Here is a 13,835-nt window from a genome sequence, read left to right on the forward strand (position 1 = left end):
AAAGTTCCTCACCAGACTTCTGTACTCCTCTTCCTGATCATCCCAGATACACCCCATGATGGCTGTGTCGTCTGCAAACTTCTGAATGTGGCATAATTCAGAGTTGTAGCAGAAGTCAGAGGTGTACAGGGTGAAGAGAAGAGGGGACAGCACAGTTCCCTGTGGGGCTCCTGTGCTGCTGACCACAGTGTCAGACATGATGTCCTTCAGCCTGACGTACTGTGAGGTAGTCGGTGAGGTAGTCGGGGGGTCCACCTCCATCCTGTTCAGTTTTTCCTGAAGCATACAGGGCCGGATGGTATTAAAGGCACTGGAAAAGTCAAGAAACAGGATCCTGACCGTGCCTTTTCCCCCATCCAGGTGTGAGTGGGCTCTATGCAGGAGGTACAGGATGGCATCCTCCACTCCAACATCCGCCTTGTATGCAAACTGTAGTGGGTCCTGGGCATGTTGTACCTGTGGTCGGAGGAGGTTGAGGAAGAGCCGCTCTAGAGTATTCATAACATGTGACGTCAGTGCCACCGGTCGGAAGTCATTCAGCTCATTGGGCCGGTTCTTTTTGGGGACCGGGACGATGCAGGATGTCTTCCATAGGGCGGGCACTCTCCCCAGTCGCAGACTGAGATTGAAGACTCGTTGTAGCGGCTCCCCAAGTTCAGCAGCACACGCCTTTAGCATCCTAGGACACACCTTGTCTGGGCCTGCTGCCTTTCTGGGGCGAAGCTTCCTCAGTTGTCTCCTGACCTGATCCACTGTGACACTGGGAGATGTTTGGGAGGAAGGGGGAGAAGAAGATGTCTTGCTGCTGAGAGAGGGATTGGAGGAGGGGGGTGTCATAGTGTCAGGAAGGGGTTTACAACTGGGGGACTTTTTATTCACACACTGCTCCAAAATACATTTGTACTGAAGGTCTGTTTTTAGTCACAGTTAAGCCCCTGTGTTAAATGTCCAGTAGGCTGCCTTTTTCTATTTTAACAACTGGGACAAAAGATGTCATAAACTGCAGCAGAGCAGTATAAGTCATGTTTTACTTGAAACAACACATTTTAACTGGGACTGTGTTTCATAAGATCACTGTTTGAAAGACTGTTCCACACTAAACAGATAAAGATTTATATTAAAACTAATTCCTCACTCGCCTTTGCAGACCTTCTCCCTCCACGTCTTCTCAAGCTCTTCTCTGAGCCCTTGCTACTTCTGCAGCTTCTCGTGCTCCTTCTTTCTGCCACAGCAAAGAAGATGGTACTCTCAACAACAGACTGATAAAACAAAGAGCAGTCTGCTGCATACATTGATGAATCTGAGCCTTCATAGAAAGTAAAGTGGGCTCAGACCTTTTTTGAAGGTATTGTCTCTGTTGGCAGACCACTCCAGCTTGTGATTCAGTTGAACTCCCAGGTATTTGTAGGATGTGACTATTTCAAAGTCAGTCCCACAAATGCGGACAGAGGAGGGTCGGGATCTGTTTCTGCTGAAGTCCACCACCAGCTCCTTTCTTTGGCCACATTCTGCTGCAGGTGTTTCTCCTCACACCACGAAGCGACCAATCAGTCTACTGTACTCCTCTTCTCGTCCCATTTCCATGGTTTCAATAATGGCCATGTCATCAGAGAATTTCTGGAGGAGACAAATTTCTGTGATGTACTTGAAGTTGGCCATATAGATGGTGAAGAGGAAAGTGCACAGCGCAGTTCTATGGAGTGATCCTATGTTGTTGTTCAGGCTCTCTGACCACAGCTCTGCAGTCTCAGAAACTGTGGTCATCCCGCCAGGCAGTCGCTGATCCACTGGACCAGTGGAACCTCCGCCTGCATGTCCTCCAACTTCTCCCTCAGCAGCCTGGGCTGGATCATATTAAAGGGGCTAAGTGTTAGTCACAACCGATTGTCTTCTTTTAACCATAAGAATGACTACTATTCTAAAAGCAAGCGCACAAAGAACCAATGAGAGTGAAGAACAGGATAAAGAGCTGCTGTGGCTCAGTCCCATATCTTTGATTAGAAAGGAACAACACAAGCAATATACTGCTGCTCAAGCAGATTCAAGCAGTGCACTCACATTAGAGCAGCTGATGAGAGAATCTGTGTATATGATAAAATGGCTCATCACTCGCTCCTGCACTGATGGATCTCCAGATGTTCATTTGGCTGAAGTCGGTGAAGAAACTGTGGTCTACGTATTTCACACGGTATAGCCTCAGACTGGAATGAGCTCCCCGAATCACTGCAGCACCTTCAGCTGGTACTCAGTCTGATGTCTCTGTTCCTCAGTCTTGGAGCCCCTACCGGTCTTTCTACACCACCATGGTCTTCTTGCTCACCTTTTCTTTGTCCTCATTGTTCATCGGGCGTGTTGTGTTGTTCCAATGATACAGCGCTGATGTTCCTGCCATAAATGCACAAGAAGTACAGTGTTGGTCTTTCTTTGGCTGGAAACCATCCCTTACTGATCCAGAACAGTTTGATCACTCCTAGTAGGACAGGAAACACACTGATAAAAGCCTCAAAGTGTCTTTGTAAACAGACATGATTCAAATAAGCCAGTATGAGTTTGGTTCCTGCAGTTTGTGCATCATAAACAGTGCTGAAGCAGAGGCAGTGTGTGCCTGCAGGTTAATGTACACTGCTGTTATAAGAGCTGTGGAAATTCAGGAAAAAAAGATGTAACAATACTGGTGACAGTCCCAGGACAGTCACAGAGTTACAGCGTCACTGATGAACATAAAGACAGAAAGGTTATCCAAAGATTTGCTGAACAGAAGATGATCATCAGTGACGCTGTCTTTAAAATACTCTTGTTAGAAAAGTAAAACTTTAATGGTTTTTCTCTTGTTGCGTTTGTTTGAAGCTGCTTCCTGTTGGCTTCAGCTGTTTGAAGTTACCGTTTTCTAAACTTCTACATTCTGAAACTTCTTCAGCTCTGAATAGCACTGAATGATTTCAAGCACACACTTTGTCTAATAAACCTACATCTTTTATTCTTTATACAGGTTGAGGATCTGTGGTTTGTCAGAGATGAACTGTGATTATCTGGCAGCAGTGCTGAAGTCCAACCTCTCCCATCTGAGAGAGCTGGACCTGAGCGTGAACAACCTGCAGGATTCAGAAGTGAAGCAGCTGTGTGGTTTTCTGGAGAGTCCAGGATGTGGACTTGAAATTCTGAGGTCAGTCTCTATGTTTTAGTTGTGCTGAGATGTATATGATGTGAAAGTTGTGCTGACACTAAACTGCAGACATCAGACTGATGTTATACTAGCAGGAGTATATACTGGAGGATTTTCATGGTAAAGTCTGTTTTCTTCCTCTCTGATTTAGTGCATTGACTGTAGCAGAACAATGTTCACATTTAAACAGTGATACTCAATGTATGGCCCGTGGCCCACACATGGCTTGCTGACCTTTCCTAATTCAGAGAGAGGGGACCCTGGTTAACTGTGTAGCGTTCTTATTCACAGGTCTAAGTATGAGACACAAAAATGAATAATCCACAGCCGACTCTCTTTAGCAGGTCAAAGTTCACAGCAGAAAGCATCTGTGAAATACTGTAATTCCTGGAGCAGGAATTATTGCACATTTACAAACTGACACTGCTGCACGGCATGATGGGTAATGCTACCCGGTCGGGTAGTCAGATGCTTTCTTGTAAGCTGGAGGCTGAGACATTTCCTAATGACATCACACTGCGTTTTGGTGAATATGAAGTTTACTTGTGAATGATTTCCACCTTTGACTGCAACAGTGTGAAATCAGTGATCCAGCAACAGTTAAAAAAAACAAGCATTTATTTTCAAAGCTTTTTATTAGAAACACTTTTAAACGTCTATTTTTTTAATATCCCAGGAAGCACAAGTAAGCCTGCAGTCTGAAAGTGCAGTGCTCTGTGACGAGAATAAGGCATTAATAACAATAATCAGCTCGTATTAGATAATAAGCTATTTTCCAGGAAGTACCTTCCTGTTGCAGATGAGCTGATCAGAGTCAGGTCAATCAGCTCTGAGCATGCTCAGTCTGAGTCACGGAGTCCGACACTATGATTCACAATGGCAACGGGTAAATAAATAGCAAAAGCTCTGTGTGAATCCAGAGGAGCAGGAATATGAAGACGTGTCAGTGCTGAGAGTGATATAAAAACAGGAGGAAGAAGAGTTTGAATCAGTGTGGGTCACTTGGTCATCATCATAGACTCAATAAAGTTTATACAAAATCCATCATTTATTATAATGTCTATGCTTATCATTGAGCAGCTTGAACTTTGATCAGATGAATCGATCAGTGTGATTGATTCCAATCAAACAATGACTTATCACTGATCAGTGTGTAACACAGTCAATGTTTGCAGTGCAGGAAACTTCCAATCTGATATCAACACACTATCCAAAGAGTCTCAGAGTTACAAAGATGGAGGTCATAGATTTTATTCTGATCTGATGGTAAATCTGTGATGTCATTGCCGTCCCCATCCTGATATATTGATGACTGATTGGCCGTAAAAGCTTTATGTTTAGCAAACCAATGTTTAACTGGGATTTCTGCTTTTGTAACAAGGTAAATTTGTGCAGATGTACACTCTCCACCGAGCTTTGACTTTATGAATGAGGAAATGACTCAGAGTGTCAGTCAGCTGTAGATCAGTGTACAAGCTTAACCATGAAAGAAAGAACAGCTAACAGATGTGTGCTCCTCAAATCTGCATGAATCATGATCATGTGTTTGAGTGAATCTGTGACTGAACTGTAATAATGTTAAAAAGTAAAAATGAGGAGGACATGAATGAAAACAAAGTGTGATGAATGAGAAGAAGGTGGTGACACTCAGCTGTCATACTGCTAATGTTTCTCAGGACCTGCTGTACATGTTGCATTAACAGTAAACAAACTGGAAATCTTTGTGGAGCTGAGCCCAAGGATTTCTGTTGATCACCAATAATCTGATGCAGTTTGATTACAACCATGTTTAAATATGTGTTGATGTAGCTTGCCATCACCGGTCTGTGAATGTATGTGTGAATGGGTGGATGACTGAATGTAGTGTAAAGCGCTATACAAATACAGGCCATTTACCATTTATACAGGGAGTGCAGAATTATTAGGCAAGTTGTATTTTTGAGGAATAATTTTATTATTGAACAGCAACCATGTTCTCAATGAACCCAAAAAACTCATTAATATCAAAGCTGAATGTTTTTGGAAGTAGTTTTTAGTTTGTTTTTAGTTTTAGCTATTTTAGGGGGATATCTGTGTGTGCAGGTGACTATTACTGTGCATAATTATTAGGCAACTTAACAAAAAACAAATATATACCCATTTCAATTATTTATTTTTACCAGTGAAACCAATATAACATCTCCACATTCACAAATATACATTTCTGACATTCAAAAACAAAACAAAAACAAATCAGCGACCAGTATAGCCACCTTTCTTTGCAAGGACACTCAAAAGCCTGCCATCCATGGATTCTGTCAGTGTTTTGATCTGTTCACCATCAACATTGCGTGCAGCAGCAACCACAGCCTCCCAGACACTGTTCAGAGAGGTGTACTGTTTTCCCTCCTTGTAAATCTCACATTTGATGATGGACCACAGGTTCTCAATGGGGTTCAGATCAGGTGAACAAGGAGGCCATGTCATTAGTTTTTCTTCTTTTATACCCTTTCTTGCCAGCCACGCTGTGGAGTACTTGGACGCATGTGATGGAGCATTGTCCTGCATGAAAATCACGTTTTTCTTGAAGGATGCAGACTTCTTCCTTCTTCCTCTCTGCCCTTTACCAATCCAGCCACGGGCCCATCCATCTGGCCCATCAAGACTCACTCTCATTTCATCAGTCCATAAAACCTTAGAAAAATCAGTCTTGAGATATTTCTTGGCCCAGTCTTGACGTTTCAGCTTGTGTGTCTTGTTCAGTGGTGGTCGTCTTTCAGCCTTTCTTACCTTGGCCATGTCTCTGAGTATTGCACAACTTGTGCTGTTGGGCACTCCAGTGATGTTGCAGCTCTGAAATATGGCCAAACTGGTGGCAAGTGGCATCTTGGCAGCTGCACGCTTGACTTTTCTCAGTTCATGGGTAGTTATTTTGCGCCTTGGTTTTTCCACACGCTTCTTGCGACCCTGTTGACTATTTTGAATGAAACGCTTGATTGTTCGATGATCACGCTTCAGAAGCTTTGCAATTTTGCTGCATCCCTCTGCAAGATATCTCACTATTTTTGACTTTTCTGAGCCTGTCAAGTCCTTCTTTTGACCCGTTTTGCCAAAGGAAAGGACGTTGCCTAATAATTTTGCACACCTGATATAGGGTGTTGATGTCATTAGACCACACCCCTTCTCATTACAGAGATGCACATTACCTAATATGCTTAATTGGTAGTAGGCTTTCGAGCCTATACAGCTTGGAGTAAGACAACATGCATGAAGAGGATGATGTGGACAAAATACTCATTTGCCTAATAATTCTGCACTCCCTGTATGTCGAAGTGATTCAAGTCAATTCAATTTTATTTATATAGCGGCAAATCACAACAAAAGTCGCCTCAAGACACTTTATATTGTACAGCAGATCGCACAATAATAGATACAGAGAAAAACCCAACAATCATATGACCCCCTGTGAGCAAGCACTTTGGTGACAGTGGGAAGGAAAAACTCCCTTTTAACAGGAAGAAACCTCCGGCAGAATCAGGCTCAGGGAGGGGCGGGGCCACCTCCTGTGACTGGTTCGGGTGAGAGAAGGAAAACAGGATAAAGACATGCTGTGGAAGAGAGAAAGAGATTAATAACAGATATGATTCGATGCAGAGAGGTGTATTAACACATACGGAGTGAGAAAGGTGACTGGGAAGGAAAAACTCAATGCATCATAGGAATCCCCGGCAGCCTACGTCTGTTGCAGCATAACTAAGGGAGGATTCAGGGTCACCTGGTCCAGCCCTAACTATATGCTTTAGCAAAAGGGAAAGTTTTAAGCCTAATCTTGAAAGTAGAGATAGTATCTGTCTCCTGAATCCAAACTGGAAGCTGGTTCCACAGAAGAGGGGCCTGAAAACTGAAGGCTCTGCCTCCCATTCTACTTTTAAATACTCTAAGAACAACAGGTAGGCCTGCAGAGCGAGAGCGAAGTGCTCTAATAGGGTGATATGGTACTACAAGGTCATTAAGATAAGATGGGGCCTGATTATTTAAGACCTTGTATGTGAGGAGCAGGATTTTGAATTCAATTCTGGATTTAACAGGAAGCCAATGAAGGGAAGCCAAAACAGGAGAAATCTGCTCTCTCTTTCTAGTCCCTGTCAGCACTCTTGCTGCAGCATTTTGGATTAGCTGAAGGCTTTTCAGGGAGTTTTTAGGACTTCCTGATAATAATGAATTACAGTCGTCCAGCCTGGAAGTAATAAATGCATGAACTAGTTTTTTCAGCGTCACTCTGAGACAGGATATTTCTAATTTTAGAGATGTTGCGCAAATAAAAGAAAGCATTCTTACATATCTGTTTAATATGTGCGTTAAAGGACATATCCTGGTAAAAAATGACTCCAAGGTTCCTCACAGTGTTACTGGAGGCCAAGGTAATGCCATCCACAGTAAGAATCTGGTTAGATACCATATTTCTAAGCTTTTCAGGGCCGAGTACAATAACCTCAGTTTTATCTGAACTAAGAAGCAGAAAGTTAGCGGCCATCCAGGTCTTTATGTCTTTAAGACATTCCTGCAGTTTAACTAATTGGTGTGTGTTATGTGGCTTCATGGACAGATAGAGCTGGGTGTCATCTGCATAGCAGTGAAAATGTATGCTATGTCTTCTAATGATGCTGCCTAAGGGAAGCATGTATAATGTAAAGAGAATTGGTTCTAACACTGAACCCTGTGGAACTCCATAATTAACCTCAGTGTGTGAAGAGGACTCTCCATTTACATGTACACATTGGAGTCTATTAGATAGATACAGTGGGGCAAAAAAGTATTTAGTCAGCCACCGATTGTGCAAGTTCCCCCACCTAAAAGGATGACAGAGGTCAGTAATTTGCACCAGAGGTACACTTCAATTGTGAGAGACAGAATGTGAAAAAAAAAATCCATGAATTCACATGGTAGGATTTGTAAAGAATTTATTCGTAAATCAGGGTGGAAAATAAGTATTTGGTCAATAACAAAAATACATCTCAATACTTTGTAACATAACCTTTGTTGGCAATAACAGAGGTCAAACGTTTACTATAGGTCTTTACCAGGTTTGCACACACAGTAGCTGGTATTTTGGCCCATTCCTCCATGCAGATCTCCTCGAGAGCAGTGATGTTTTGGGGCTGTCGCTGAGCAACACGGACTTTCAATTCCTGCCACAGATTTTCTATGGGGTTGAGGTCTGGAGACTGGCTAGGCCACTCCAGGACTTTCAAATGCTTCTTACGGAGCCACTCCTTTGTTGCCCGGGCGGTGTGTTTTGAATCATTGTCATGTTGGAAGACCCAGCCTCGTTTCATCTTCAAAGTTCTCACTGATGGAAGGAGGTTTCGGCTCAAAATCTCACGATACATGGCCCCATTCATTCTGTCCTTAACACGGATCAGTCGTCCTGTCCCCTTGGCAGAAAAACAGCCCCATAGCATGATTTTTCCACCCCCATGCTTCACAGTAGGTATGTTGTGCTTGGGATGCAACTCAGTATTCTTCGTCCTCCAAACACAACGAGTTGAGTTTATACCAAAAAGTTCTACTTTGGTTTCATCTGACCACATGACATTCTCCCAATCCTCTGCTGTATCATCCATGTGCTCTCTGGCAAACTTCAGACGGGCCTGGACATGCACTGGCTTCAGCAGCGGAACACGTCTGGCACTGCGGGATTTGATTCCCTGTCGTTGTAGTGTGTTACTGATGGTGACCTTTGTTACTTTGGTCCCAGCTCTCTGCAGGTCATTCACCAGGTCCCCCCGTGTGGTTCTGGGATCTTTGCTCACCGTTCTCATGATCATTTTGACCCCACGGGATGAGATCTTGCGTGGAGCCCCAGATGGTGGGAGATTATCAGTGGTCTTGTATGGCTTCCATTTTCTGATGATTGCTCCCACAGTTGATTTTTTTCACACCAAGCTGCTTGCCTATTGTAGATTCACTCTTCCCAGTCTGGTGCAGGTCTACAATACTTTTCCTGGTGTCCTTCGAAAGCTCTTTGGTCTTGGCCATGGCGGAGTTTGGAGTCTGACTGTTTGAGGCTGTGGACAGGTGTCTTTTATACAGATGATGAGTTCAAACAGGTGCCATTCATACAGGTAACGAGTGGGGGACAGAAAAGCGTCTTACAGAAGACGTTACAGGTCTGTGAGAGCCAGAGATTTTCCATGTTTGAGGTGACCAAATACTTATTTTCCACCCTAATTTACGAATAAATTCTTTACAAATCCTACCATGTGAATTCATGGATTTTTTTTTTTCACATTCTGTCTCTCACAGTTGAAGTGTACCTCTGGTGCAAATTACTGACTTCTGTCATCATTTTAAGTGGGGGAACATGCACAATTGGTGGCTGACTAAATACTTTTTTGCCCCACTGTATGATACAAACCACTGCAGTGCAGTACCTGTAATACCTACAGCATGTTCTAATTGCTCTAATAGGATATTATGGTCGAACAGTATCGAACGCTGCACTGAGGTCTAGCAGGACAAGCACAGAGATGAGTCCACTGTCAGAGGCCATAAGACGATCATTTGTAACCTTCACTAAAGCTGTTTCTGTGCTGTGATGAGCTCTGAAACCTGACTGAAACTCTTCAAATAAGCCATTCCTCTGCAGATGATCTGTTAGCTGTTTGACAACTACTCTTTCAAGGATTTATGATATGAAAGGAAGGTTGGAGATTGGCCTATAATTAGCTAAGACTGCTGGGTCTAGAGATGGCTTTTTGAGTAAGGGTTTAACTACAGCCAGCTTGAAGGCCTGTGGTACATAGCCGATTATTAGAGATAGGTTGATCATATTTAAGATTAAAGCATTAATTAATGGCAGGACTTCTTTGAGCAGTTTTGTAGGAATGGGGTCTAAAAGACACATTGATGGTTTGGAAGAAGTAATTATTGAAGTTAACTCAGAAAGATCAATTGGAGAAAAAGAGTCTAACTTAACATCAATGGTACTAAAAGTAGCTTTAGATAATATTACATCCGTGGGATGATTATTGGTATTTTTTTCTCTAATGATAAAAATTTTAGTTGTGAAGAAGTTCATGAAGTCATTACTAGTTAACGTTAAAGGGATGGTTGGCTCAACAGAGCTCTGACTTTTTGTCAGCCTGGCTACAGTGCTGAAGAGAAACCTGGGGTGGTTCTTATTTTCTTCAATCAGTGACGAATAGTAAGATGTTCTGGCTTTGTGGAGGGCTTTCTTATAAAGCAGCAAACTATTTCTCCAGGCTAAATGATGATCCTCTAAATATGTGACACGCCATTTCCTCTCCAGCTTACGAGTCATCTGCTTTAGGGTACGTGTTTGAGAATTATACCACGGAGTCAGGTACTTCTGATTTGAGGCCTCTGCTACCACTTTCCACATAAATGAAGGGTTACTGAAGTTGGACTACTTGGTATAAAATGTTGTGCTACGTGATTGCTAGCGACACAGCTATGTTAGCATAACATTAGCACAGTGAAGCTGGAGGATGAACGGCAACTTTTTTTTCCACTCGAGAAAAGTTAACGCGAGGGATTCTGGTGGTTAGGGACAAATGCAATCGTATAGCAGGATTCTATACACGGTGCAAACTTCAGTGAGGAGAACAACTGTGATTATTCATCCACAATACGAGGTTAGTTATTAATATACTGCAACAACATGGGAATAAAACAGCTGCCAGAGAATTCAACATTAATGAATCAATGTTACGGAAGTGGAGGAAGTGCAGTTTTTGGCTTTCCCCATATTTCAAAAGTGCTTCATCTCTTTGCTATGACTGTCGCCCGGGATAATTTGCAGATGATAATGGTTGTAGCCGCTGCGATGCTTTCGACCAAAACAGGCACAGCTTGATGACATCAACATGCGCTAACGCTATAGAGCAGTATATTCAAAATCTCTATCGTTGGCCAAATTTATATAGTTTCTATCGTATATCGTTTATATAGCCCACCCCTAGTGAGGAGGTAAAATTATTGACAAGATAATTGACCTCTGCTGGGGTAGCGTTCAGATAGCTGCTCTGCTCTAGTTACAGGTCATTGAAGATGATAACAGTGGGTGGATTATATTCTTAAACTTAGTTACAGCGCTTTCAGAAAGACATCTACTGGGATAAAGTCTACTCTCCACTGCTGTGTAATCAATTATTGTAAATATAAATGTTATCAGGAAATGATCAGACAGGAGAGGGTTTTCAGGAAACACTGTTAAATGTTCAGTTTCTATGCCATATGTTAAAACAAGATCTAGAGTGTGATGAAAGTGGTGGGTGGGTTCTTTTACATTTTGAGAGAAGCCAATTGAGTCTAATAACAGATTAGATGCCATGTTGAGGCTGTCATTCTTAGCATCTGCATGGATGTTAAAATCACCCACAATAATTATTTTATCTGAGCTGAGAACTAAATCAGATAAAAAGTCTGAGAAATCAGAGAGAAACTCTGTGTAAGGCCCAGGTGGATGATAGATGATAACAAGTAAGGCTGGTTTCTGAGTTTCACAGCTGGGGTGGACAATGTTAAGCATCAGGCTTTGAAATGAATTAAAAGTCTGTCTTGGTCTTTCATTAATTAATAGGCTGGTGTGAAAAATTGCTGCCACACCGCCCCCTCGGCCTGTGCTTCGATATTTCTGGTAGTTAGAATGACTCGGGGGTGTTGATTCATTTAAACTAACATAATCATCGTCTTAATGCATTCTCAATCATCCAGGAAAATAAATCTCCAAAAGTTGATTCTGTTCATCTGGACGTAGCGTTTTCTGGGGGAATCGTTTCGTCACTCCTCCAAGTGACTTCTTCAGTCTGGAGTGGTTTCAAGTGACTGAAGAAGTCACTTGGATGAGTGACGAAACGATTCCCCAGAAAACGCTACGTCCAGATTAGCAGAATTAACTTTTGGAGTAACATAATCATCCTGCTGCAACCAGGTTTCTGTAAGGCAGAGTAAATCAATTTGTTGATCAATTATTAGTGATTGGATCATATTCTGACTTTAGGCTATAATCATTAGAAAATGTTGCACTTCTACAAGTTCCAAACATCCCAGAGGAACCCTGGGACATGCTAAGCAATAATATGATGGAGTTTCTTTGTAACAACTTGGTTTTGTGATTTAATCCAACAGGTTCCAAAATCCTTCTGGAAATTTCCTCACTGGTGTTGATGCTCTTGTACCATTTCTCTGTCATCCTCGCTCCTTCTTTGCACTCAGTCTTTTGTGCATCATAAACACTCACATGTGGAAAACCAAATTTTTATTGAACAGAAGATGATCAATAGCGACGCTGTCTTTAAAATACTTTTTCTAGAAATGCATAACTTTAATTTGAACATTTATTTCTGTTATTGTGGGTTTTTTAAGCTGCTTTCTGTTTGCTTTAGCTAATTGGAGATTCCATTTTTGAAACTTCTACACTCTGAACCTTCTTCAGCTCTGAATATATTATGAAACACTGAATGATTTCAAGCACACACTTTCTCTAATAAACTTGCATATTTCATTCTTTATAAAGTTTGTGGACCTGTGGTTTGTCAGAGATGAGCTGTGATTATCTGGCAGCAGCAATGAAGTCCAACCCCTCCCATCTGAGACAGCTGGATCTGAGCTACAACAACCTGCAGAATTCAGGAGTGAAACAGCTGTGTGGTTTTCTGGAGAGTCCAGGATGTGGACTTGAAATTCTGAGGTCAGTCACCATGTTTTAGTTGTGCTGAGATGAATATGATGACGAAGTTGTGCTGACACTAAACTGCAGACATAAGGCTGATATTATACGGATCCACACTGAGGATCTTCATAGTATAGTCTGTTTTCTTCTTCTCGGGTTTAATGTTTTAACTGTAATAATTTTCACCTTTGAAACAGTGATACTGAATGTATGGCTGGCGGCTCATACTTGGCCCTCCACAGGGTGCTGAGTGGCCTGCCGACCTTTCCTAATTCAAAGAGAGGGGACCCTGATTAATCCACAGCTGTCATTCCTAACCAATGGCGGTGCGGACACAAGCAGCAGCTGCTCTTTGTCCTGGCAAAAGAGTGTTCCTATCTTTGTTTTCCTGTTTTTCTTGTTCTTTTTTGTTTAAAATCAACAGAAGAAATTGCACAAACTTTTCATACGTGAAAGAGCTGTTAGGTCTAAAGTCACAGACCTCGCTGTCTCAAAGACCAATTCTTGTAAACAGAGCAAAACCACAGTGCTTTTATCTTTTACTTGTCACAAGGAAATCCCGGCCAGGATCTCTGAGAGAGTCATTCACTCCTCACCTAAGCTCACCCAACTCCAAACCTCAATCCCCTTACGGCTCCTTTTATTTGAGTGAAAACGGTTATACATTCAAGGCAAGCATATGTGAGCAACTTCAGCGTCTGTGTGTGTGTTTTTCCTGACACCATATATGGCATGACCTTTCACAAGATCTCCAGTCGCTCCATATAGGGCAACCTTTTAACAAATCAACATGTGCACTAAGCATGTAAAAAGAAGAGGTGAGCAGTCTTGCACCTTCGAAGAACAAAACCTTGTGGTTTCTAAATGTGCAATGGAAAACTATAGCAACGAGGCTGCTTGCATCTCATATATGTACAGAAGCTACGACCTAATAAGGAAAAAACATTTTATCAACAGAAATGCAAGCAATGGTCATGTGACTTTGCACAAATACCA

The 13,835-nt window shown here is 42.2% G+C and overlaps 1 protein-coding gene across 5 annotated transcripts in view; it reads left to right on the forward strand.

The window, feature by feature from the left end:
* LOC146578127 (ribonuclease inhibitor-like) overlaps positions 1–13,835 on the forward strand; it is a 44,254-nt gene that overhangs the window by 8,530 nt on the left and 21,889 nt on the right. For all 5 annotated transcript variants that reach the window (XM_085268531.1, XM_085268529.1, XM_085268530.1 and 2 more), the window contains 2 exons: positions 2,990–3,163; positions 12,684–12,857. In XM_085268531.1, the coding sequence (XP_085124657.1) occupies positions 2,990–3,163; positions 12,684–12,857 (348 nt within the window). The remainder of the gene's footprint in view (positions 1–2,989; positions 3,164–12,683; positions 12,858–13,835) is intronic.

Source organism: Mchenga conophoros, linkage group LG3 (genome assembly GCF_057382185.1).
Source record: "Mchenga conophoros isolate Kocher_MC1m ecotype Shallow Benthic linkage group LG3, M_conophoros_male_GT1.1, whole genome shotgun sequence".
Taxonomy (NCBI): Eukaryota; Metazoa; Chordata; class Actinopteri; order Cichliformes; family Cichlidae; genus Mchenga; species Mchenga conophoros.